The sequence below is a fragment of the Candidozyma pseudohaemuli genome, assembly GCF_003013735.1.
Source record: "Candidozyma pseudohaemuli strain B12108 chromosome Unknown scaffold00001, whole genome shotgun sequence".
In the NCBI taxonomy this organism is placed as follows: domain Eukaryota; kingdom Fungi; phylum Ascomycota; class Pichiomycetes; order Serinales; family Metschnikowiaceae; genus Candidozyma; species Candidozyma pseudohaemuli.
Genome location: NW_020194435.1, coordinates 406548 through 431168, shown reverse-complemented (window position 1 = coordinate 431168; position 24621 = coordinate 406548). Strand labels below are relative to the sequence as shown.

The window sequence follows — 24621 nt, the reverse complement described above, 5'->3', positions numbered from 1 at the left end:
AGGGTTTCAGATCATTTGCTGTTTTGTCCTCTGTGCCCATTGTCGGAAATTCAAATCATATTGATTCTTTTGAGATCTATATGTATTTTATCAAGAATCAGGTGTTGCAAATGCATTTCTATAGTTGATCCACGGAACAAGTACCATTGACCCAAGAAACATTGACCCAGGGAACATTGACCCAGGGAACAGTTCAATGTCTTTCATTAAGAAGAGGATCTGTTCGTGTTTAGGATACACTAACTCTTACTTCATGTTATGTCTTTACCGGTGCACCACCTGAACAACCACCGAAGCCATTCTCTGTACCACATACTTAACGTGAAAAGCAAAAATTGACAATTCTACCTCCTATTCTTTGTCTATTCCCTCTCCTTTTTATTCCCTCTCTCACTTCCCTGTAGACCTCATCAGACCCGTCAATTTGCACCCATTGAGATATGGAAGCGCGAAGTAACAACCTACTACAACCTACAAAGGCTCCACCAAATGGAGGCAAGACAGACGCTACCAAAACTGGTAATAGCGTCCATCTTTCCCCTGCAAACACTAAAAGATGTGAATCCCGAACTGCACCAAGATTTGGAAAATGACCTTGATCAGCTCCTACATTGGCTCCAACCAAAACAACACAACAGTATCGAAATGAGCTATGCTGAACCACTGCCGAGAACTAAGGTAGCAGCCAAACGGTGCCTACGAACACAGCCCCAGCAGCTTGATTTCATGAAGTTGTGGATCAACTCAATTCGGCTCGATCTTGAGGACAGGCTTCCCAAAGATCTGGATCTATTCACTGCATTGGAGGCTGTCTGGCAACTCCGCTCTTTCTACGCCAAACAGCTTTCGCATATGAAGTTGTCCAATTTGGCTAATGATTCCTTTTTGCGTGGCTTGTATTCGTTGTTCATCAAATATCTTCTGCAACAGCACTTGTTGGATCAGCTCGAACAACATGTTAGAGATTCGCTTTTCGAGGGCCTCTCGCTACAATTAAAGACACTTTCGTCCATTGGAATGGATGCCACCCTACGTCAAATTGTTGTCAAGGTCACTGTTGAGAAGATTTGTAGCCACTTGACTGAGGTGTGTCTCGGTCAGTGGAACACCCCAGTTCTTCATGACCTTGAAAAATGGCTACGGCTCGAGCTCTACCCTTCCTTTTCCCTTGGATGTGGATCCAAGTATGCATGTGCTTCGAGTAGCGATCTCGTCCAGATCGCTCGAGACGAGCTTGTGCTGCTCCGAATCAAGGAGATATTCGATATGGTGACGCAATTCCCTGAAAGTATAGTGGCACTCCAGGAACTTCGTGAATGCTTGGCCTTGGACGTAGACCGCTTTCAGTCTTTGGCTCACCATCGTGCAAAGATTGTGGATGTCTTTATTGATGATTGTAGTCAGAGACTACTTCACCTGGGAACGAATACCACCGATGTGATCATTGTGTACACCAAAACAATTAAAGCCTTCCTTATGATCGATCCAACAGGTGTCTTACTTGACAAGGTGGTCCGTCCAATTAGGCAATACTTGAGCACTCGTTCAGATTTGGTGCAACAGGTTGTCAACGGCATGCTTGACCTCAATCCAGATACGAACCCATTGGTTGAGTTGGCTCAGGAACTTCAAATCAATGAACCTCCATCAGCTGCACCCATCGACGACTTGACAGATCTCAAATGGAACCCTGATCCTATCGACGCATTGCCCGATTTCCGTAGGGGTAAGATCTCCGATGTCTTGGAGGCATTGGTGTCAATCTATGATCTGGCTTCGGTTTTCACTGAGGAGCTTACTGGTATATTCGGCAACAGGCTTCTCCAATGGGACAAGTACAGTCTCGAGGATATTGATGACATCACTAGACTTCTCAAGGCCAGGTTCGGCTCCAACGAGTTTTCCTCCTTGGATGTGATGATCAAGGATGTTCATGATAGCAATAACCTCAACTCTCAGCTTGGGGGAGCTGGAATGGAGCTTACAATACTTTCCAAGATGTACTGGCCATCGATCGAGCAAAAGATGGAGAACGAGCAAAAGTTCAATGTACCCATTGAAGACAGATTCAAGCAGTTCACCGAGGGCTTCATCAACGCTAAGCCAGGCAGAGATCTCGAACTTCTTCCCTCTATGGGAACGGTGTCTTTGGACCTCGAATTTGACGGTGTTTTGAAAAGCTTCACGGTCACCCCTGCTCAGGCAACAGTTATTGAAATATTCGACGAGGAGCAGGATGGTCTTTCTCTCCCAACTGTCATATTGACAACGGGTCTTTCGGAATACGTTGCATCGCAAGCACTCAAATTCTGGGTGGATGCATCAATTCTCAGCAACAAGAACGGGGTTTACAAGGTAATAGAATAGGTAATATATAGCTTAAAAATACAAAGTCGAACAAATACACTGGGTTTAGTTCATGTTTCCGTTAATAGCCTTGGCAATCTCCACACCAGAAACCTTTTGGTTGTAAGAGGAGCTGGGTTGCCACTTTCTCATGCTTCTAATCTCGTCCATGGCATAACCGGGTATACGAATGTTCCAGTTACGCTCAAGGTGTAGTTGAACATCTCTCACATCAACAGAGTCTGTCTTTCTGTGTTTGGCCAAGCGGCATGCGAACGTGGTCACAGAAGAGACAAATTCATCTGCAAGATCCAAGAGTAGCTCCTCCACATCTCCGTCAATAGTTGTTCTACCATCACCCTCGTCGGCACCAATGGTGTTGATGAGCTCGCTCAATTTTCTTTTAGTCAAAACCCTGCCGCCGTTATCAGTGAGAGCAGCTGCAGAGGTGGTGGCCATGTCGTACGTAGGCATTCTCATAACAGCTGGAGTACCCATAATCTGGCCCAAACCAGAAGCACCACCACCGGTCAATGTAGGACGCACATTGTTAGCGCCAGGTTTGAGTGTAACTGGAGCTGGAGGCTTGACGTTGATGGTATTGGAGATGGGCATGGAAGGCACACTTGGTTTGGTGATACCAGATAAGTTGACGCCAGGCACGCTTGGCTCTTTTGAGGATGGTTGGGGGGAGGTACTTCTACCCTTTGCATTTGCAGCAGCAGCCGCATTCTGAGGAGCTGGGGTTCCTGCTCCGGATGCTACACCTTGAGCATTGGGTCCACCAGGAGCACCTGGTGTAGCACCTGGCACAGGTACTGGCGAGCCACTTGTTGCCTTGCCCACTGAACCGGGAGATCCAGCTCTGTTGAGTGGGGGTGATCCAGCAGCTCCCATAGCAGGTTGAGTTACGGACGCTCTCTGGGCCGAATTTTGTGCAGCAGCGGCAGCAGCAGCGGCACTTGGTACGCTAGGGCTCGATGCCAGACCCTGGAGATTCAAGCCTGCGTTGGAAGCAGCAGGTGTACCAGCTGTACCGAGGTTTCCGGTACTGGCAGCTCCTTGGTTGGAAGCGTTGCGAGCTTGCTCCACCAACTGAGACCTGATAATGTTGGCAAACTTCTGAAACTGTGCGTACTTGTTTCTCCACTCCGTGAGCTGGTTATCAATCTGTGCCCGCTTCTCTGCGGGTAAGTCGCCTCTCTTCTCCGCCTCCAACGACTGAATCTTCCTCTCGACCTCCAGAATACGCTGTCTCACCTGTTGGTATCTTTCTGGAGTGACCTGTGAGCTTGGAATAGTTCCAGGTCTAGCACCCTGTGCGCCTGCAGCTGCTACTGGTGGCAGTCCAGCGTTTCCTTGTGGTCTTATTTGCTGACCCGCCGCTTGCTGGGCTTGCTGGTTTTGGCCCAAACCTGATGCTTGGGCTTGAGGATGTGTTTGCCCCTGAGGTCTCTGCTGGCCCATCTGAGCGTTTCCAGCAAAATTGGCGCCACCTGCACCAGCCTGACCTTGACCACCTTGAGCTGAAGTTCCAGCATTCTGACCCTGCTCTTGTCCACGTCTTTGCTGTCTCTGGTAGTTCATAAGAACTTGCCTGATCCGCTCCGCTTGTCTGTAACAGGCTTGTTGGGTGGCCTGGTCTGTGGAGGTTTTCGCCTTCTCCAACTGCTCCTTGAGTACTGCAAGAAGCTTGGTCGCCTGGGCTGGCAGAATTTGCTGACCCGGTCCGCCATTGGTGCCCTGTTGTGGGTTACCTTGTGCCGGAGGCTGACTCATATTGTTTGGATTGTGTGAATTAGAACCGTAGTTGTGGTTGATTGTAGGTGTGAGAAGTAGAGGTAGTTGATATGTTGATGGTGCACGGGTGTGTTTAGTACTACACCGAGAGCCCCATATCTGGGTGAAGAGAATCGTGGACATTTTCTTTTTATTTCTTATTTTTCAATTGATTGTTTTAAATATCTGTTCCGATTAATTTATTTGTGCGCTCTTGTGAGTATACGAGCAAATGTGTATTAAGCGTTAAGTCGTCTATTGGCTCCCTCACTGATTATAATGCAAAGCACCGCTCCACACTGTCTGGATTATTTCCATACCAGACGGGAGCAGAGATACCGAGGGAAAGTATGATAAAGATTATGGTGACTGCCAAATTGAAGCCTGTGTCTAGAGCGGCTGCAACAACATAATTGTACGTCTTCCAGACATTGTGCTTGTATCTGTAAGCGTAAAACATGGTCACAGTACCTCCCATGAATTTGGAGAGGTAGCCAGTGGACAAATTGCCGTAGAAATGGCTCATGGTCGAAAAGAAAACCGTGGTGTTCCAAAGCTGGAATTTGAATATGCTGTTAGGGTATTTCCTGTGGAGCAAAAACACTATTATTGGAGCTATAAGCCCCACAAGAAAGCCCAATGGTAAAAGCGGATAATTGGCGAAAAGACGGCGAGGACCGAGAATCACATACTGAATCGCATTGGTGTGATAGGTAATCACAGTCTGTGCTGTCCATTGGTGCAACGGATCAGTAAGCTTTCCCACAAGGTAGTCCCACTTCGATGCAAGTACCCAACGAAGACTGAAGTAGTTGATGGGGACCCCAATGAGCTCGCCGTAAATTTGTGATAAGAAAACGTACTTTGGTGGAATGTGGTTGTAGAAACCAAGCTTCATCAGCTCTAGATGGAATTGTGATCTGTACCAAGCATTTCCTGCTACGCAACCAAAGAAGGCTGCTCCCGCTGGGTGTTTCAGCGGCAAATCCTGAACCAAATATCCATAAAAGAGCTCGTTGAACGTACCAATCGGAAGCTGAAAGTTCGAAAGCGCATAGAGCCACATGAGTGGAGTGACGATGATGGAGCCGATAATGAGTGCAATGACACAGGTCCAGAATGGCATGAACATATAGCCAGAAGCAGCAACATGGAGTAATGATGCAATGGAAATGATGAATAAAATGACGTACCAAGAGACAGGTACTTCTTCGTATGCAGCGTGAAGTTTGTTAAGGCGATCACGAAAGACTCCCCCCAGACGAATTGAGGAACGTAACCGTGACCATCCAAAAACAACAACCCATACAACGCCTGACACGTAGGCGCCGTAATCGAAAAACATATTCCAAGCTCTTTGAGCGCCGAGGTTCACTGGTCCATAATACTCGTAGGCAGTCTGGTTGAATCCGCCATTTGGAGTCATTAACTTCTCAGTGGGATATAAGTCACCATCCAAAGTGAAAAGGCGGTTGGACATGAGACCATGCTTAAAAGTGAACAAGCTAGACCATTTTGCAAGCGGTAAAAGAACCCATGCTCCGCAAATAAATGCTATGAACTGAACCACCTGGACCCAGTATGGGTACAACATAACCTCCGATGTCACATTGGCCCAGTCGAGAGTGAAGTTAAGGAATCCCATTCCGCCCATACCTGAGCCAATGAAATTGAGAATATGGTCGTGAGGAGCAGCCCAGCAAAGAATGGCCAATGAGGAGGTCATTGGAAAGAGGTATTCTGGAAACATCTGCCAAACACAGAGAGACCCAGCGCACCAAAAGAACACCTTCATTCTCTTGGTATTGTTTCTATTGTCGGCCTTGTCTTGACTCTGTAGAAGCGCTGTCTGCATTAGTGTTTGGGGCCAGGGAAATCTGGGATCATAGCTCACCACTCTTTTCGCTATGGCTGCGTACGAGTACCCAATAAAGACAATGGCCCACATAAACGGCATGGCAGCGGTCATTGGTACCTCTTTATGGAAAAAGAGCTCAGATAGAGCTAAAGCGTTTGTGGCCAAATTACCTGTAGCGCCAGATTTGGCTGTGATGGTGACCAATGCAGTTTCCTTGATAGACCACGGGCCGGGATTTAGTGAAAAGGAGAATGACCCAATTCTGACATCTCTCCTGGGCAATGCTTTAGCCATCCACTTACCGGCCCAATGTGAAGCGATCTGAACGAAAAAGATGGAGTAGACCGCCGATGTAGTCCGAAACGAGTTGATAGTATCTATGAACGCACCTGGAACGATGAAGATTGTCAGGAGAACAAAGTAACGAAAGGTCAAAACAGGAATACTCGGGTCATCTGTGAGTGGGACCGTTTCTCGGACTTCCTTCGGTAGATCTTCGAGATCAGGGTCTATAGACTCTGGATCCAGATCGGACTTGACGATCTCGTTTGTGCTGTCGTAGTTATTTGAACTGGAGAGGAGACCTTGCTCCTCTTCCCGAGTTGAGCTCAATTTGCTTGCCATTTGAAGAAAAATAAAGTGTTGGTGAGAAAACTTCAAAGCAAGCTTTTGCTGCTGTAAAGCATCGTGCAGCTAACCGTTAGTAAGCACGATAAGACGCACACTATCTGTAACTTCACGTGATGCCACCCAGAAATAAAACTATACGATTTTGACTTCTGGTAATAACTTGACGTGAATTTTATTCCGTTTTATTTTGAACGCTGTGAATATCTTGTGTGGTGCTCGATCTTGTGCTTCTAAGCTACGCGGTAAATGTTATGAGCATCGGTTGCAAAATCTGCGACTCGCTTATATGGCATAACGTCGCAAGTGTCTTACCTCGAGGCATTTCCCCTTGAGTACTTTGATTTAAACATTTTTCAGAAAAGAAAATTTCTAGGTTATTAGATTAATCTTGCTAATTATAATCTATACGTTTTCTATGTTGGGGCTACCTTTGTCTGGTATCCACCGTGAGCACTTTCCGTACCACATCTATGATTTCCTCGTCGGCATTCCGTTGCTGCTCAAACAGGGGGTTGGAGAGTTTGTTATCAATCACTTTATCCAAAAGAAGTCTCAAACGCTTGATCAAAACACCGTTCTTACACCAGGTTCTGATGGGTTGCCAGCGATCGAGAATAATGCCAGGACACTTTCTGGAAGCAGATGCCAGACTGCTGATGTCATAGGAGATGTCACCACCGAAAAGCAACGCCGTGATTGTGCTTGTGGGAGTAATTTCCCTAAGGTAATGCTTGGAGGTGTAGTTTGAAGAATTGTAAACGACAAAGGGCGATTTGTGCACCGACCGGCTCGACAGTTGAACTGACGGAGTCATGTCAAACTGCTCTCTGGCTTTTTGCATGTCGATCGATCCGTCCTCAAGCGTAAGGTCCTCAAGATTAGGAATAGAAGCACCAGTCGCTGAATTGGAGAAAAGCACCGACGACGGGTGAATGAAAACTCTTGAAGCAGGCAATTCTTTCACCTCTCCTCCTGTAGTTGTTTCTTCGATGTACTTCTCGTTTCTTATCCAGAACTTTGTCTTTTTGGCATCAGGGTCAATCTCGACAGCTCCCGCTAATGTCTGTGCAAATTTGGGGTCTGGAAGCTGCACCCTTGAAAGTTGTGGGGTGTAGGATCCTGTGATGATGGCCCTCACAATGTCAAAGTTCTCGCTATTTCTGTTCAAAAACTTACCTTCTGGCTTGTCCTTCTGGTAGTTGAACGGAAGAAAACCAATCTCTTTCAAAGTCAGCAAGTACTGCGTTCTGTTCGACTGGATATCCTGCAAAGTCATGTAAGACAAGTTGTTGGCAGCAATGTACTTCTTTTTGTCGTTGCCCTGAAGGTCAGCATACTCGTGGTACGCCAAAGCTGACGCTATAAAGTCACCCTGGTTTCTGCCGATTCTAGCCTTTGCTTGTCTGATTTCGTCTCCCTTCTCAATGCTGTTGATAAAAGGACTTCCAGTAGAGCTTACAGCTGCAAGAGTAAGACAGATTTCCACACATGAGAAGATGCATCCAAGGATCAAGATCTTACCCAGCTGCAAGTCCGTAGGAACAAACGAAAGATACTTACCCAAATGAGTCAATGTTTCGTTGGTTCCAGCGATCTGCAAAGCTCCAATCTCCTCCAACATGGCCCTGGTCTTTTTAATGGCCAGAACATCAGGAGGATCAAGACCACTGTTCAAAAATTCGTCAACTTTCTTGATCCCCATGGCCTTTACAACCAAGTACAAGTTGTCCAATCTGACCCTCTTGATCTCAGGAACTGGCTGTGCTAGCACCAGATCAAAAGTGTCTTTGGTGTACAAATGGTAGCATGTACCGTTTTGGATACGACCAGAACGACCTCTTCTCTGAGACATTTCAGCTCGGGAGCACCAGCTTTCCACAAGCTTGGAAACGTTAGCCTGGGGATCAAAGAAGACACTTTTAGAGCGACCACTATCGATGACAACAACACAATCGGGAATGGTGATGGACGTTTCGGCAATATTCGTGGAAACCACGATCTTCCGTTTTCCGTTTGGTGCTTTTTTGAACACTCTGGTTTGGTCCTTGGATGAAAGCGTCGAGTGGAGAGGAAGACACCAACAGTCCAAACCCTTTGAGTTAAATTCGTCCTCGATCTTTCTGATACACTTGTTGATCTCCATAATACCGGGCAAAAAGATCAAGATGGAGCCAGTGTTTCTCTCATCCATTAATCTCCTATCAACCATGACACTGAGTTTTGCAACAAGGTCATAGTTGGCCGTGCCTGTCTTGAAGTAGTGAGAGTCGGCCTTGGGCTTGATCACCTCACCATAGTAATTTGTGACACTATAATCTAGGTCGCTGAGTACAGCATCAAGATAGTGGTCCTCAATTGGAAATGTTCTACCCTCAATATGAATATGGTTCACCTTGGTTGGGAAAAACTTCATAAACGATTCGGTGTTGATCGTGGCCGACATGAGCACAATCTTCAAGTTGGGGAATTTGTTCATGATTCTTTTCAAAATGATGAGAAGGAAGTCACTGTCAACAGATCTCTCGTGCACCTCATCAATGAAGATATACTCAAGTCTGTCAAAAATGGAAGTTTCACTGCCCTTATCATTTGACAAAAATGACTGGAGCATTCTCAAAAGAACACCTGTGGTGACAAACAGAAGACGGGTCGTTTTGCAAGTCTTGTTTTCTCCACGAATCACAAATCCCACTTCTTTTCCCACTGTCAGAATCCGTTCCTCTGAAATTCTGTCAGCTAAACCGATGGTAGAAATTCTTCTGGGCTGAGTACAAATAATCGTGCTCTTGAAATTACCCTTAGCGCTCAAGTCGTCGAGAATAAATTGAACAATCTGAGTACTTTTACCCGAACCAGTCTCACCAGTGACCAAAGTAACCTTATTAGAATTGATGACTTCCACTAATTGATCCTTCTTCTGCCAAGCTGGAAGCTTGGAACGATCACCAATTGATCGCTTGAGTTCAGCCAGCGTTGATTTCTTCTGATACGCATTTTGGATTTCCTTGAGATCGTCCTCAGTAAGAACAAGCTGCTCTCGGTTCGAGAATCTCTTCTTTTTCTTCTTCTGGCTTAACAGGCTTTCACCTGTAGCCTGTGCAGCTGAGGTGGCACTCAATGGCCCCGGGTTTTGTATCACTTTCCCGATATTAGACTCAAGCCACTCTATCATGAAATAAATAAAGCATTCACCTAGGAGTCTTCCTTCGAGGACATGTCCAAGGAGCTGGCGAACGATTGCCAATTTGATGTAATTGGCCAACTTAAACGACAGATTGTTGATGACGATTTGCACACCTGGAAGTGCATTAGGATAGGCCTCAGGCATAAAGAGTTTCACCAGAAGCATGCCTTGTTCCACTCCCTCAACGTTGAGGCTGAGTGTGACGGTCCTTTTCTCCTGGTCTGCAAATTTGACCTCGTTGGAGCCTATCATGTCAATACTCTCGAGCTCTTCTACCCAAGTGGACAAAGCCTTTGGATCTGGAGCAGCGTCTGAGGAATACTCGATGCTATTGTAGCATAAACGTATCGCTGTTTCAACTTCATTGCCCTCACATTCCTGGTACGTCTCCAAAATTTCGTCCTTGTCGCAACCCGACTGAGCTAGTCTCTGAAGGACATATTCGGTCTGGATATCCTTGGATATCTTAAGGGAAACACTGGAGTCCTCGTCTCTCTTGGCGAAGAAGACAGGTAAGTCGTCGTCAGGAATGTGAAACAATAGCCACTCCAAAGCATCTGTAAATGAATGTGTGTACGAAAGGGCCTCATCCACATGACTTTGTCTGAATCCTAAACCAGTGAGGTCAGATTTCCATTGCAGCCTGAGCTTATCGCTTTCCAGTGCATCCTCTTCGTCCTCCACCCACGAAATATGATCCCTGATCTGCCTTTCGACCGATGTCCTGACATCTATCGGGAAGTCTATGAATGGGGCATTTTCCCATGCCTTTCGAGGGAAACTAGGAAGATTGACTGTCAGACGAGGTTTGCTGATACGATTCTCTTGCTTCTTGTCCTTTGAAACTTTCGGTGTGCCGATTGAAATACTGGCTTTTGGTGCATTGATCTTGGCCTCGCTGTTCGCCTTGGCTTCCCTCTCTTTAGCCTTCTTTTCAGCATTAGCCTTATCGTCCAAAACGACCTGGAACGGATTGGCATTGTATATTCTATCGTGCTCAGCTTTGCTTTTCTTGAGGATCTCCTGCCTCTGTTTCTCCAAGTCCAGCCAGTAGTCTCTGAAAATGATAGGAAGCACCATTCGTAGGTTTTTCACGTAGTTGATTCTGTGCATGGCATAAGTGGCTGCAAAATGTCTGGCTTCGTTGGTGGTCTCTCGAGGTGGGAGTATCAGGGTATCAGGCATCATTCTAACGTGGATGACCTCTTTGGTCTTGGGGTTCTCCCAGCTGAGGTTGGCTATACCTATGAAGCCTTTGGGTGTTTTCTTCATGTCCATGATGACCTTGTTCCATTTTTGCTTCTGGGCAAACTCAAAGAGTAAAGTTGCCGGGAGCTTTCCCGTCCAGCCGAAATTGTCACCAATGGCCAACCCACGCTGGGGTTTTTGGGGATCTTCAGTGGTGACTTCTGGGGTGCTGCTCTTGCCCTTCTTTCCCTTAACTGGAGGAGGCTCAACGGCTTTTCCCTTTTGGTTCTTCTTGCCTTTGGGCTCGGGCGGAGGCGGCGTTGCTTTCTTCTTGGCCATTGGGCAAAAATGAATGACGTTCGAGTGAAAAGGTGGAGATGATGTTGAAAAAAAGAAGCTTGACACGGACAGGAATCGAACCTGCAACCCTTTGATTTGGAATCAAAAGCTCTGCCATTGAGCCACCGCATCGCTATTATGCATTCCTGCAATGCGGCCTTTACATGAACTTTGAGACTAGTTTTAGAGCGCACTAACTTTTGACACACTTATGCTATTTCTTTCAAACTTGCACCACCGTAACACTAAAAGTCCAAATTTTAAGGTGTCTGGTTTTTGTCGTTTTTAGACCATTTTTTGCTTCCCCTTCCGGACGCCTCAAATTTCAAGAGACTAAGAAATTAAACAGCCGGATTGGGACGCGGCTGTCGCCATCGCCGTCAACGTAACCATGAAACAATGGGCAAATTTTCGTGACTCACGGAACTCATTTTTCAAATTCCACTGAAACCTTTGGAATCAAAGTCCTGAAATAAAATAACCATTTGTCTCGAGCAGCATCTCATCTCACTAAAGCACTCTCCTCGGTTAAGTGAGGCTGTTTCAAGAATTCGAACGCAGAGTACATGCGTCTTCCAAAGTCGTATAATTGGAAAATCGCCGCAGCAGTCAAAGGCGGACTATAAAAGCTTGCATTGTTTCCCGTCAAAATTTTTCTTGATCACTTTTCTGAAAATGCAGCAAAGCCTCGTCTTCCTTTGGTTTTTTGCAGCCGTCCTGGCAGCCTACAACGGCCTCCCCCAAGTCACTGTCGAGCCCAGCGTCTCGACTATGATTTCTCAGGATGTTCAGTCGCTTGACAGTAAGTATACTATGCTGTCGTTTTTGTCTGAGTACACCAACCTTCCGTACACGGCTGTGTCTGCCCAGGCCCTGATGGACTATTTCTTCTGGTACACCTACATTGCGGAGGTGTACAGCATTGGCACCAAGTACCTCACCGAGCTGAAGCTCCCAAAGTACGATCCGGAGTTGTTTTACACTCCCACGACGAGATCTTATGAGACGGGATCTTATCTGTATGTACCCATCGGAAATGGGACTAATTCCGGGACCAACGTTCTGAATGGATCGCGTCCTATAGCCTCAAGCTCCACTTCAGACAACATGGCTGGAACTCACCCAAGCTACTATGCGGCTGGTGGTTTAGCCGGTCTTCTTGCGCTTGCCTTGATGTAAGGCTACTTGAATAGCTTAAGATATGGTATCCTCCTCGGAGTAATAAACATCAAGATTCAAAATTGTAGCTCTCACTGGAAATCGAAGGTGCTTTTCAATTGAAAGCACTTTGGGCACTTTTAAAGTTCAATTGTTGATTTGTACTCACTGAGTGTTAATCCTTGGAGAAACGAGGTAGTTGCTTTTCATGTTCAGTCACTTTCTAAATGTCCACCCATTTTCTTAATATGTGAAGCATTGGAAATCTGCTTGATTGGTGAAAATACTACGCTGTCTTGCGGTCAAACACTGGTGCAACATGAATTGGCATTTCTAAAGTGCAGAAAACACCAACCTACGTTGAAAACACATCCATCGTTATAGGATTGAAGGTCAATTGACTCTTCTGGTTAACAAATATTAGCGTACTTTCACGATGTACTATTGAGTTTCGTTATTTGCCATTTTACACTTTCCACAGAGCGCTGTCACAATAAATACAAATTCAGCAGCTCTGACTAATCTTTTGAAGCTTGACAAAAGCAGACCTAATTTTATGTCCTCTAAACTGTCCACCTCAAGTCGTAAGCCTCATTGAACGGATTTGCACCCAATCGCAGTCCGACTCCGAAGCACCAGTTCCATAGTACAAAGAATACCAAAATCTTCACTGCAAAACAGTCAAAACGCAAGAAGCACTCATTTCACCCCTCCCTTCCCTCCACCAACTTTTTCCTCCTTTCTTCCCTCCAAAAACACCATCTGTCTAATTGGCGGTGTACGGGTGTTTTCCATCCAATGACCATCCGGCTTTTTCTAAGTACTTACGCACGAAAAGATCACCAAAAAAAACCAAGCAGCTGTGAACCTCTTCAACTCAGTTCCCCATATATACAGCCCAGAATGCTTCCTATCCCCACTTTGGCCCGGGTTGCCAGCAGGTCCGTGAGATTGGCCTCGGCCTCCAGGCTTTTCTCCAACGTTGCTCCATTGAGAGCAGCAGCCAATGAAGAACCAGTCAAGCCCTACACAAACGCCTTGGGTAAGCAGGCCCAGCGAGTCACTCCAGACGGCGCCATTTTCGGCAAAACCACGTTTTCGGAGGCTATGGACGAGGTTGACATGACTTGGGGCAGAGACGATGACCCCACAAAGGTTGAGAAACAGAACACCAAGATCAGACATTTCACCATCAACTTCGGTCCCCAGCACCCCGCTGCTCACGGTGTGTTGCGTTTGATTTTGGAGTTGCACGGTGAGGAGATTGTTAGAGCCGACCCCCACGTCGGTTTGCTTCACAGAGGTACTGAGAAGTTGATAGAGTCCAAGACATACATGCAAGCTTTGCCATACTTTGACCGTTTGGATTACGTTTCCATGATGACCAACGAGTTGGTTTTCGCTCTTGCCGTCGAGAAGTTGTTGAACGTCGAGGTGCCTTTGAGAGGTAAGTACGTCAGAACCTTGTTTGGCGAGATCACCAGAATCTTGAACCACTGTATGTCTGTCTTGTCGCATATTATGGATGTCGGTGGTTTGACCCCTTTCTTGTGGGGTTTCGAGGAGAGAGAGAAGTTGATGGAGTTCTACGAGAGAGTCTCCGGTGCTAGATTGCACGCTGCCTACGTCAGACCTGGTGGTGTGGCTCAGGACTTGCCTTCTGGTTTGTTGGATGACATTTACATGTGGGCCACCCAGTTCGGTGACAGAATCGATGAAGTCGAGGAATTGGTCACTGACAACCGTATCTGGCACGCCAGAACCAAGGATGTTGGTGTGGTTACCGCTGAGGACGCCATGAACTACTCCTTGTCCGGTCCTATGCTTAGAGGTTCTGGTATCCCATTCGATGTCAGAAAGTCCCAGCCTTACGACGCCTACGACTTGGTTGACTTTGATGTTCCAGTCGGTATCAACGGTGACTGTTTCGACCGTTACTTGATCAGAATGGCCGAGTTCAGACAGAGTTTGAGAATCATTGAGCAGTGCTGTAACGAAATGCCCGAGGGCCCAGTCAAGGTCGAGGACTACAAGATTTCTCCACCACCTAGAGACTTGATGAAGGAGGATATGGAGGCTTTGATCCACCACTTCTTGTTGTTCACCAAGGGTTACTCCGTGCCACCAGGTGAGACCTACACCGCCATTGAGGCACCAAAGGGTGAGATGGCCGTTTACGTTGTGTCGGACGGTTCCGAGAGACCATACAGATGTAAGATCAGAGCGCCCGGTTTTGCGCACTTGGGAGCGTTTGACCACATTTCGAGAGGTAACTTGTTAGCTGACGCAGTCGCCATCATTGGTACCATGGACTTGGTGTTCGGTGAGGTTGACCGTTAAGCCAAGTATATTCCTTCCGCATAAACCCTCCATAAACTGCATTATATAAAAGAACCAGCTACAGGGCGGTCCTGTAACAATTTCTGTTAATATCTATTTCCTTAGGCTATGGCGTTGTATAGTAGGTAAATGGAGCCAAGCCCGCCAACGACAAGGGCTGTGGTTTTGCCAAAGTTCAGCTCCTCGTGATAACCTCCATGCTGAGGTCCCTGGTACATGTATGGGTTCGAGGTGTTTGGTGAAACCGTCTTGTCCAGATTGGTATTGCCATGGGCCTGGCGCATTAAATGCTTGGTAATGAGTTCTTCGCTTACGTTGGAGATATCCCCATCGCGTTTGAGTTGTCGAATGATAGCATCCCTCACCTCTGGAGTCAACAGCTTCTCTATAATGCGCTGCTCGAACTTGAGGTGCTTTGCTAAATGCTCGTTGTAGTTGAAGTGGGGAACGCTGTAGCGGTCTCCGTAGTTCTTGTGTGCTCCGTTAAAGGCACTTTGGGTGCTTTCTCCACCGGAGCCGTCATAGAAATTGTGCACCCTATGCCTTTTGCTGGAGTATCCCTTGGAAAAATAGCTTCCTGAAGCTTTTCCCTTGGAGTAGTACTTGGCCTCGCCGTAGTACTTGTTCTGCCAGTCACTGTGGTTCGGATTGCTGTGAGATTGGTGGTTCTTTCGAAGTCCGAGAGAGGCGTCATACTCTCTCTTAGCCTTGACATCCTTCAACGTATCGTACGCCAGCAGCATCAACACGTACTTTTTATTGTTTTCCTCTCGTTCCTCCTCGCTCAAATGGGAATTGAGATCTGGATGGTACTTCTTGGAGAGCTTCCTGAACTGGGCCTTGATATCTTTAATCGACGCATTTCGGGGAAGTTCGAGAACCTGATAGTAGTTGGGTTCCAGTGCTGTAGATGCAAAACGGATTCCAGGTAGTAGGGACTGGCGTAGGCCCCTCAACATAAGCATGTGTATAGGTAGTTGGGATAAATGGTGTAGTTAACTGTAGTACTCGCGACGATCTGATAAGCTCGCACTCGCATGTGTTGCTGAATTTGTGACACTGGGGTGAAATAGCGTGGGAGAAAAAGAAACGTTGAATTTTATTTATTTGTCACCTATCTTTCATACGTTTCGGTCCGCCGTGGCTTTTAAGTTTCCTAAGAGAATACGGATAACGCCAGATCTGACGTAGTCCTGCGAGCTTGCAGCCAACGGTTTTGCCGACTCGGAATACGAATGCGTACTTTGCGCCACAACAAAACACATGGGAAAATTTATTTGGAAAAGATGAAGAATTTTACATGATACAAAATAAGCTCTATCAATCAGAAATGGAATTGAGGCGAATTTGGCCTCGCAGAGTGACGTATGGGCCCACAATAGGGTATTCTGGGGTGCATGTTCCGCCGTTGAGCCGAGTCATGTGATGCTTCTCACGTGTGCAGTCACGTGGAGAGCTTTCCAGACCTTTTCGGTGACCTGCTCTTAGCCAAGTTCTCTCGCTTTGCCCATGTGGGTTTGGGAGTGACCCTGGGACCAAGACGCTTTTGGCTGCGAAAATGTCGTTCACACCCGTACACCACCTTACCTCAGCAGTCAGAACCCTCCAGTCAACGGAGTCAATTTTGCTTCAAATTAGGTAAAAATCTCGGGTTATGCTGGGCTAGTGTGTCTTAAAAGTAGGCTGATTCTTTTATTCGGTAATCTTTGGTCAAACCCCTTCATATTCTCGGTAATAGTTATTTCATCTATGTGCAGTACGTTGGTCTTACCCTAGTACAATTCCGTCTGTAGAACGCCCCTTGGTCTATTCTGCAGATGCCAATGGCGTACCCTTGATCCATTCTCAAACCGCACCAATCTCACCCACATTTATTTCCTCTTTTCGTGCTCACGTGTTCTGGAAGGTTCTCCACAACGACAATGTCGCGCGCGTCCCGCCACTAAAAAACGCTATATATTTCATCACTTCGCTCTCTTCACCACCAACTCATATTTCTTCCAAAAATGCCTAGACAAAGAAGATCCGCTCCAGCCAGACCATCCCAGTCCAGATCTGCTCACACCGCTGCTGCCCCTGCTGCTCCAGCTCACTCGCCAACCTCCATTTCCCAGCCTCAGCGTGGCCAGTCTCAGAGCCCAGGTCTCTTCGGCCAAATGGCTTCCACCGCTGCTGGTGTCGCTGTTGGTTCGACCATCGGTCACACTTTGGGTGCTGGAATCACCTCCATGTTCGGTGGCTCTTCTGCCCCAGCTGAGGCTCCCCAGCAGGACTTGGCTGCTCAGCAGCAGTACAACAACCAGGAGCAGGGTAGAACCTGTGATGCTGACGCCAGAACCTTCACCAGATGTTTGGAGGAGAACAACGGCAACATGCAAGTGTGTGACTTCTACTTGCAGCAGTTGAGAGCTTGCCAGGAGGCCTCTCGTCGTTACTAAGTATGTATATAGCATTGCATGGTCTAATGGATTAAACAATTAAGACAATCAGAGTTGTAGTTTTTTTTGATCTAAGATTTGAAGTCTTTGTGTAAATGTGTAGTGGCAATTGCCGTTGGACACAGGTTATGCACAAATCTGGGGAAGATCGAGGTGACACCAAGAGAGCCAATAGCGTTTGTAGTATTCGTTATTGGGTATTCTGGTTGAAATTCGGAAAGGGGTTAAATGAACCCATTGTTCGTCCAAACGCATAATCTGTTGTGTTTGAAAGTCAAGAAAAGTCCATTTGTAGGGTAATCAACACATACCAAGATATCAACCACATTACTGCCAATCGTCAATTATACGGTAAGTTTGGTCATTCCACAAACAGAAACCATCATGAAACCGGCAATATATCATGCTTCAGACGCAACTGACCCAACAGCTCCTCTACAGCATCGTATATCTTCTTGTATTTTGAATATATCTATCACTATCCATTGCACTTGCTCTCACGCGGATGCATTGATCTATGAACGTTCGTTTCGCATGCTTTCACACTATCTTAAGCCTTCTTCTCCTGCTTGGCGTCCTTCGAACCAGTGCCAAAGGCAAAGTAGCCGGCAACACCACCCAAACCCAAAACACCGAGAAGCACGGTAGGGTTGACCGGGCTCAGGCTCTTGGGCTGTCCGTGCTCAACATCGTCCACAACCTGCTCCTGGGCGTTCACAGTGCTAGCCTTGTGGTCGACCTCGTTCTCACCCAAGTTCACCACAGATGGCTTGTTGATTTCAGGGTTGGTGGAGCTCTGCACGTACTTCTCTGTGTTGGCAGTCTTGCCTGGCTTAGAGGTCTGCTTGTGAGAAGCGTCCACAGGCTTGGTGCCCAGGTGGCTGAGGTTGGCTGGCTCACTGGAAACAAACTCACCACCATGGAGCACGTCAGCAGTGTTGGCCTCCACCTTGACAGAGGAGTTCTGCTCCTTGGTGAACAATTCCTGCTCAACCTGCTGTTTCTTGCTTTGGGCAATGTCCTGCTTCACAGCCTCTGGAGAAACAGGAGGGATCTTGGGTTGAGCGACCTTGGGGATAAAGTCGTACTTGAACTCCCACTCGTTGATGGAGGTCTGGGAGGGCAATTTGTACAGGTCAATGGTGGATGGGTCGTTCTTGGCCAAAGCCCTGATGCTGGTTTGGATTGATCTGATGGGGATTCTTCTAATCATGGTAGTAGGTGTGGTTGGAGTTGGTGACAATTGACGTATCCGGGGAAGTATGGGGGTCGTGTGCGAACCGCCACGGTTGCGAAACCGGCTTTCTAGAAGCCTACCATTTGAGAGACGGGAAGATCGGGTGGAAGAGGGAGGTGAATTTTTTATTTTTTAATGGTGATATTTGGATGGCTTGTATGGACTTTTTGAGGAATTTGCTTCATTTTTGAAGACTTTGGGGAGGTCATTGAAGGTCAATGTATGGGCATATTCTTGCGTCATGCGTTACTAGGCAGCATGGGCGTAGCACTGTTCGTCCAAAATGTTTCAATTGTTATGGTGATGAAAATTTGAATTTACCGATGAAACTATATGGCTTCACTTTGAAATCTGCGAATTCCTTGTAATGTTTTGGTCTTGTTAGGGGTAGATCTGGCAGAACGACAATTGCCAGATCCTCGGTTAAAAGTCCGCCAAAGGCTGCCACAAGTCACAACGTATGTTTGCATTTATCTCTCGTCAAGCCAAACTTGGCAATCTGTACTTTGCTACGTCGGCATTTTTACTCTTTTATTCGCTTCAAATGCATGCTGTATCACCTTTATTGATTGTTAATTGTGAACGGAATTTTGCAACCAAAACGCCGTAGTTCAAAATCGAGACTCACTTGACCCCCTACACCCACTTTGTCTATACTATATTAGCGCCCGTGGCAATTCTATAAAATACTCTAATGCTCGTCCTTAGCTGGATCCAACGTGAAATCCATATCGCCCAAGAGGTCATCTAGAATCTGGGAAGGTGGCCGCAGCTTCTTTTTCTCTTCAATTGGCTGCGTGTTTATAGCATCTGTGGAGGCGTAGTCCGTGGGTGAATCAAGCGGTGAATCAACGTATGGCAGATCAAGTCCATATATGGAATCGGGTCTGACCAAGTCCACTTGCAGTCGGCTTCTTCCGTGCATCATCTCAAGTACTGGAGAAATATACATCGATCCACGACGAGTACCCTCCAATCCTTGCAGTTCTCTATAGCTTCTGCCTTGAGACGGAAGCACACTGGCTCTGTCTAGATGAAGAGCCAGAGATTGGCGATGAAGCATGAGAACTGACGAATTGGAGCCCCAGCCCGTGCTTGATTTTTCAGCAATGGACGAGTTGCCGTCGCTGTTGAAGAAACTCAGCTGGCTCAGATTGAGACCAGGCATCAGCATGCCAAAGTACACCTCCCTCTCCTTCTTGGCTCTGCTTCTGCTGATGAGCCAGAACGCAAGGTAGATGGCAATTAAGGAGAGAAGCATGAGGCCGAGGATGCCGCCGACAATTATGAAAACGAGGTTGGCTGGTTTGGTGGCTCTGTAGACGTATGGATTTTCATTATAGCTGCCTGTTTGCGTCGATGGCGGCACCGTGATGGAGTAGCTGTACAGTGTAGACAGCGACAGCGTCAGCGATATGGAAGGAAGCACCGAAGCAGAAGGCATTTCCGTGGTGGATGAGTCCTCAGCTGAAGGCATATCAGAAGTGGAGGCACTCGAAGATTTGGACGACTTCGAAGTGGATGTTTTCGATGTTGACTTGGAACTTGTGGAAGTCGTCGTGGCAGCGGTGTCGGTGACACCAGGCATGTCGTCCCTGGCATGAAGATGGTGATGGTGGATGATGCCAGTCCTCAGAGGGAGAGGCTTGGCCAGTATAAGCGTTGCCAATAGAAGCACCACAGGAAGTCTCATGGGACAAAGGAATGAAATGTGGTGGGTTAGAGCTTGAACAAAAGGTGAGGAAAACAGGCGGAACAGAAACTTTAAAAGAGTTCGGCCATTGCTAATCTGTTTGCAGCCATCATGCATGGATGTACGCGGTTTATAGAAACGCGATTCTGGCAGGTTCGGGGTTTGAAAACGGGGGTGTTCCCGGCGGGTGATGAAGATGAAAATTATACTGTTGTAATGCTGAGATCTTCAAGAATCCAGTAGTGCTTCCCGTTTTCATCTAGCTGCCCAGACGGCCATTTTTGATTGTCCCTCCAACCCCCCTGTGGTGCCAAATATGCACAGAATGCGTCTGCCGCGAGTACAATGTTATCACCATGCCTTATACAGCGACCGCGAATTGTTCACGCTATTAAATGAAATACATGCCTACGCCGTGCCGGCCAATTAAGGCCTTTTCCGGAGAAAACGTGCCGTGCACTTTCTTATTTTTGCCTTGCCAGGGCTCTATTACCGTGTGGCGCCGCCTGAAATCAGGCCGCCTCAGAAACGCCAGTTCTCATCTGTAGACTCAATGGCCCAGTTAAACTTGTCCCGGAGTGTTTTGGTGAAAAGCTTCTCGATGGGTACGTTAAACTTTTTGGCAAACACAACCGTCAATCTTGGGTCGATATAGTTTAACTTCGACGTGCCAAGGGAAACCTCAGAGTTGTCCTCTTTGTCTTTGAGCTGGTAGCTTGTGTTGGTGATTCTGTTTTCCACCGTTTCAATCTTTGTCTTCAACGAGGCCACTGAAGCTCCCTTGGTGGCTTCCACCTTGCCCGTTTTGATCTCATTGAGGTACTCTTTCCTGGTCTCTGCAATCTTGTCGAGCTTTTCCTTGAGATCCTCCTTGGTAAGCAACTCCTGCTTCTCCATCTTGCGCTTCTCGTTGTCTCTATTCCACTTCTTCTCCGCCTGATCCTTTTGTCTTTCGATCACACGCTCAACGATGACCCCTTGCTCATCCTTCGTAAGATCGTCAAGCTCTTCGAAATACTTAGGCTCCTTCTTGATTGCCTTCTCGTCAACGTCCAAGATCATCTTCTTGAGCCTGAGCTTTTGCCATTCGAGCTCCTTGATCTTGTCGTTGATACGCTTCACACCGACCTCGTGGTTCTTACTCACCGTACGCTGGTGATTACATAAGATGGCCACGGTTCTGTTGGCGGCGTTGTACTTGACAACCTTCTCAGCCACCGTACCTTCGTTCGAGATCAAGTCCATCTGGTCTTGCATAGTCTTCGAGGCGTTGTAGGTACGGAACACCTTGGCTGTGAGGCCCTTCATGTAGTTCTGTAAATGCTTGTTTAAGATGGTGGGTGTGATTCTGTCAAACATGTCATCTCCTGGGCCCTTAGGCTCTTTTTTGAAAATTCGTAGATTCTTGAACACTTGACGGTCCACTTCCACTTCCTGGTAGAATCTGATCGAATCCTTACCCAAAAAGTCAAAAATGACCTTGTTGGGTGGTTTGAGCGTAACGTGCTCGTATCTCAAGGAACAACAGCCCACGGTGTCGGCTTCGTCTTCACCCTTTTCACCACCAGCTCTGAGAGCGAAGATATCGATCAAGTAGGTCGCAGTGGCGATTTGTCTATTTTGCATGAATTGATCCTTCAACATCTTGGTATAGTCGGCTCTGATGCGCTGAATGTGGTCTTTGAGCTTTCTGGCGGTTTCAAACTTCTTCATATCGGAAATACCCTTGATGGAGGAGTTTGCAGCCAACTTGACGTACTTGAAAGTATCCGAAATGTTTTCACGCCACATGGCCAACCAAACCACGGTCTTGTCGTGTCTAATAGCGCCCCAGCTGTGGCCCTCTGGTGCTGGTGGAATTGGGGCACCTTCACCCAAGTTAAGTGTGATGTCCTCAGGGAACACTCTTCTTTTGAATTTACCTGTTTTTGGGTGTGCACCACGTCCACGGAAAAGACCAGGAGGTTCCACTCTGAAGTTACCGACATTCTCTCTGCGGCCATCCATAAGACACGTTTTGTATGGTTCCTCAAGCTTTTCCTTCTCCTCCTTGATGCGCTGCTTCTCAGGCTTGGTCAAGGCCTTCTTTTCTTCTCTTTGCTTTTCGAAGAATGCTGCCATCTTAGAGAAATCACATTTGTCGAAGTCCTTGATCTCCACGTTGCAACCACCAGACTCCTCGAGCACTTGTAGGAAGTCATTGAAGAAGTTCTGCTGGAAAACCGGGTTTTTGGCGTGGTCAGTTTCTATCATAGCAGCAAAGTAACCTGCCACTTCCTCTGCAAGAGGAGGCAAGTCAACTGCTTTACCGTTGTAGTAAAGCTTGACATAACTAGGTAACGGTTCGTACGGAGGAGGGAAAATGACACCGGCATGCTCCAAAGTCTGCCACCTCTCTTCACCTTCACCAAAGTTTTCGTCTTCCCACCATTTGTAGCCTTCATCAGCCTCCTCTGAGTCCTCCTTCTTTGGTGTAGCTGAGGGTGTTTCTGAGCCTGGTGTTTGCGATGGCTTTGGTGTTTTCTTGGTCTTTTTTGGCGTGGCAGGAGCCAGAGGGGTCTCCTTCTTCACTTTCAGAGACAGTGTGGTCTTTGCCTTTTTGGCTTTCTTCTCTTTTGGTGCCCCATTGCTCTTATCAGACAGCTTTCTCTTCTTCTGCTTGGCTCTACCGTTCAACTGCGCCAATGGCATCTCATCATCCTCATTTTTCACGGCACCATGTCCGTTTCGGGACGAGATCTCCGAAAGGGTCAAGTCCTCGCTGTCACTCATATTGCCTGGAAGGTTGTCTTAGGGTTTGGGAAGATCAGAAAAAAAATTGCTGCTGGCATGAATTCTATTATGAGATGGGCACGACCGACGAGGTATGGAAGGGCATATATCCAGGTGCCTTAAGAGGCCATTTCCGGTGGCTTTGTTGTGTGAAGATAAATTGGATTTGAAACAGTACTATCAGGTTTGTTCTTGTTTACCTATGAGCATGATTTTTGAGGTTTGCACTGGTTTACCTGTGGGGTATGTAAGACGACTGATAAAGGGCTGGACGAATCCCTTTTAAGGGACCTCCTCTGAAAGCTCTCAAGTAGTATTATCAAGCCAAGTCAATCTTGTTGACGAGGTTGACTTTTAATGAAGAACTTTCAGTTGTAGTCTGGGTTCATGGTACCTCTCGTCCTCAAGTGGTAGACATGAAAGGGCAGCCAATCCCCTTTAATATTCCAACAATAGACGCCATTCCATTGACAATGCCTTCATTAAGTATCACTCCCGGATCCCTGTGTTTGATTTATTCGTCTCACTTCTTGAGCCAACATGTTGATCACATCATTCGAGATCAGACTAATGCAGGGTGTACTGACCTCCCTGAGTGACACAATACCGTAGGGCCCCAAAGCAGTCAATTTACATGGATTTTCCAATGAATTAAAAAAACCTTGATCTGTGGAGAAGTAAGACTTTTCGTTTAGCTTTCTCGTGAATATGGTGTGCAGCATGGGTGAATCAAGAAGGGATGGGGTCCACAACTAGCAGTCTAAAACACTGACGTTCGATGTCCTGAAAGTTGAGCCGTTTATACACTCAACTGATTGTTATACCTTAAAAGAACTTCAATAGCGTAAGAAAAAGCAATGGGGTAAATGACCCTCGATCAATGAATGGCTGCAAAATGCATGAGAAGCATCGGATGATTACTGTCAAGCTCCCGAATCATCGTGCCCCTTTCATTAGACGAACTTGGCTAAATATGCTAAAGTCAATTGAGCTTAAGTCGGTTTTAAGGCCGAGAAAAATAAAAAACGATCCTTGGCCAATAGGTGTGGATAGTAGTGGAAAGCGCCGAGTCGCACAGTCATATTCATGATTCCAACCAACTACTCATAGACATAGCATCAACAAGATGACCAGCACTAAATATTCATATGAAGCCGAATAATAACACAACAATAAAAAGATTATCATGACGAAGCCACAAAAGGAGGGGCACAAAATGAAAGCCGAGAATCTAGCCCTAATTTTCTAACCCCTGCAGAATTGACGCGGTATATAATACGATCAAATCCACCGTCAAGTTGATCAAAAAAACCACAGTAATGGCTAGAAATTCCAAGCCGGCTTACTACGCCGTCGCTCGTGGTAAGAGTGTGGGTGTTTACCGCCTGTGGGACGAATGCAAGAGCAACACGCTGGGATACTCTAACTCGAGTTTCAAGAAGTTTGACTCTCCTGCTGCTGCTCAAAGCTTCATCAGTGCCAACCAAGCTGGTGGTTCCGGCGGGTCGTCCTCTGGTGGGAGCTCTGGGGGGTTCAGTTTTGGAAGCAGTTCTTCAAGTGGTGGCGGTTTCTCTGGGGGCGGTTACTCTGGGGGCTACTCTGGTGGCTACTCTGGTGGCTACTCTGGTGGCTACTCTGGTGGCTCTTCTTCAAAAGCAA

General features: G+C 46.9%; 10 protein-coding genes and 1 non-coding gene across 11 annotated transcripts; 4 read left to right on the top strand and 7 right to left on the bottom strand.

Moving 5' to 3' along the window:
* Positions 1-645: 645 nt before the first annotated feature.
* Positions 646-2367, top strand: C7M61_000185 (anaphase promoting complex subunit 2; the record flags this gene model as incomplete). Its single annotated transcript, XM_024855638.1, has 1 exon — positions 646-2367. The coding sequence occupies one exon, from the start codon at positions 646-648 to the stop codon at positions 2365-2367; it is 1722 nt and encodes a 573-aa protein (XP_024715237.1).
* A 45-nt stretch (positions 2368-2412) lies between these two features.
* C7M61_000184 (uncharacterized protein) lies at positions 2413-4125 on the bottom strand (the record flags this gene model as incomplete). Its single annotated transcript, XM_024855637.1, has 1 exon — positions 2413-4125. One exon carries the CDS (start codon positions 4123-4125, stop codon positions 2413-2415), a length of 1713 nt encoding a protein of 570 aa, XP_024715236.1.
* Positions 4126-4399: 274 nt separating this feature from the next.
* Positions 4400-11324, bottom strand: C7M61_000183 (putative helicase; the record flags this gene model as incomplete). Its single annotated transcript, XM_024855636.1, has 2 exons — positions 4400-6599; positions 7042-11324. 2 exons carry the CDS (start codon positions 11322-11324, stop codon positions 4400-4402), a joined length of 6483 nt encoding a protein of 2160 aa, XP_024715235.1.
* Positions 11325-11384: 60 nt separating this feature from the next.
* Positions 11385-11456, bottom strand: C7M61_000182. The gene has a single exon. It is a non-coding gene; the product is annotated as a tRNA-Trp (tRNA).
* A 639-nt stretch (positions 11457-12095) lies between these two features.
* C7M61_000181 (uncharacterized protein) lies at positions 12096-12503 on the top strand (the record flags this gene model as incomplete). Its single annotated transcript, XM_024855635.1, has 1 exon — positions 12096-12503. The coding sequence occupies one exon, from the start codon at positions 12096-12098 to the stop codon at positions 12501-12503; it is 408 nt and encodes a 135-aa protein (XP_024715234.1).
* An 882-nt stretch (positions 12504-13385) lies between these two features.
* Positions 13386-14822, top strand: NUC2 (Nuc2p; the record flags this gene model as incomplete). Its single annotated transcript, XM_024855634.1, has 1 exon — positions 13386-14822. The coding sequence occupies one exon, from the start codon at positions 13386-13388 to the stop codon at positions 14820-14822; it is 1437 nt and encodes a 478-aa protein (XP_024715233.1).
* Positions 14823-14923: 101 nt separating this feature from the next.
* On the bottom strand, positions 14924-15787 carry C7M61_000179 (uncharacterized protein; the record flags this gene model as incomplete). Its single annotated transcript, XM_024855633.1, has 1 exon — positions 14924-15787. One exon carries the CDS (start codon positions 15785-15787, stop codon positions 14924-14926), a length of 864 nt encoding a protein of 287 aa, XP_024715232.1.
* Positions 15788-16828: 1041 nt separating this feature from the next.
* Positions 16829-17260, top strand: C7M61_000178 (uncharacterized protein; the record flags this gene model as incomplete). Its single annotated transcript, XM_024855632.1, has 1 exon — positions 16829-17260. One exon carries the CDS (start codon positions 16829-16831, stop codon positions 17258-17260), a length of 432 nt encoding a protein of 143 aa, XP_024715231.1.
* A 550-nt stretch (positions 17261-17810) lies between these two features.
* C7M61_000177 (uncharacterized protein) lies at positions 17811-18473 on the bottom strand (the record flags this gene model as incomplete). The annotated part of the gene is made up of 1 exon (XM_024855631.1): positions 17811-18473. The coding sequence occupies one exon, from the start codon at positions 18471-18473 to the stop codon at positions 17811-17813; it is 663 nt and encodes a 220-aa protein (XP_024715230.1).
* A 715-nt stretch (positions 18474-19188) lies between these two features.
* On the bottom strand, positions 19189-20190 carry C7M61_000176 (pheromone-regulated protein; the record flags this gene model as incomplete). The annotated part of the gene is made up of 1 exon (XM_024855630.1): positions 19189-20190. One exon carries the CDS (start codon positions 20188-20190, stop codon positions 19189-19191), a length of 1002 nt encoding a protein of 333 aa, XP_024715229.1.
* A 522-nt stretch (positions 20191-20712) lies between these two features.
* TOP1 (DNA topoisomerase 1) lies at positions 20713-22962 on the bottom strand (the record flags this gene model as incomplete). The annotated part of the gene is made up of 1 exon (XM_024855629.1): positions 20713-22962. The coding sequence occupies one exon, from the start codon at positions 22960-22962 to the stop codon at positions 20713-20715; it is 2250 nt and encodes a 749-aa protein (XP_024715228.1).
* Between the last annotated feature and the right edge of the window lie 1659 nt (positions 22963-24621).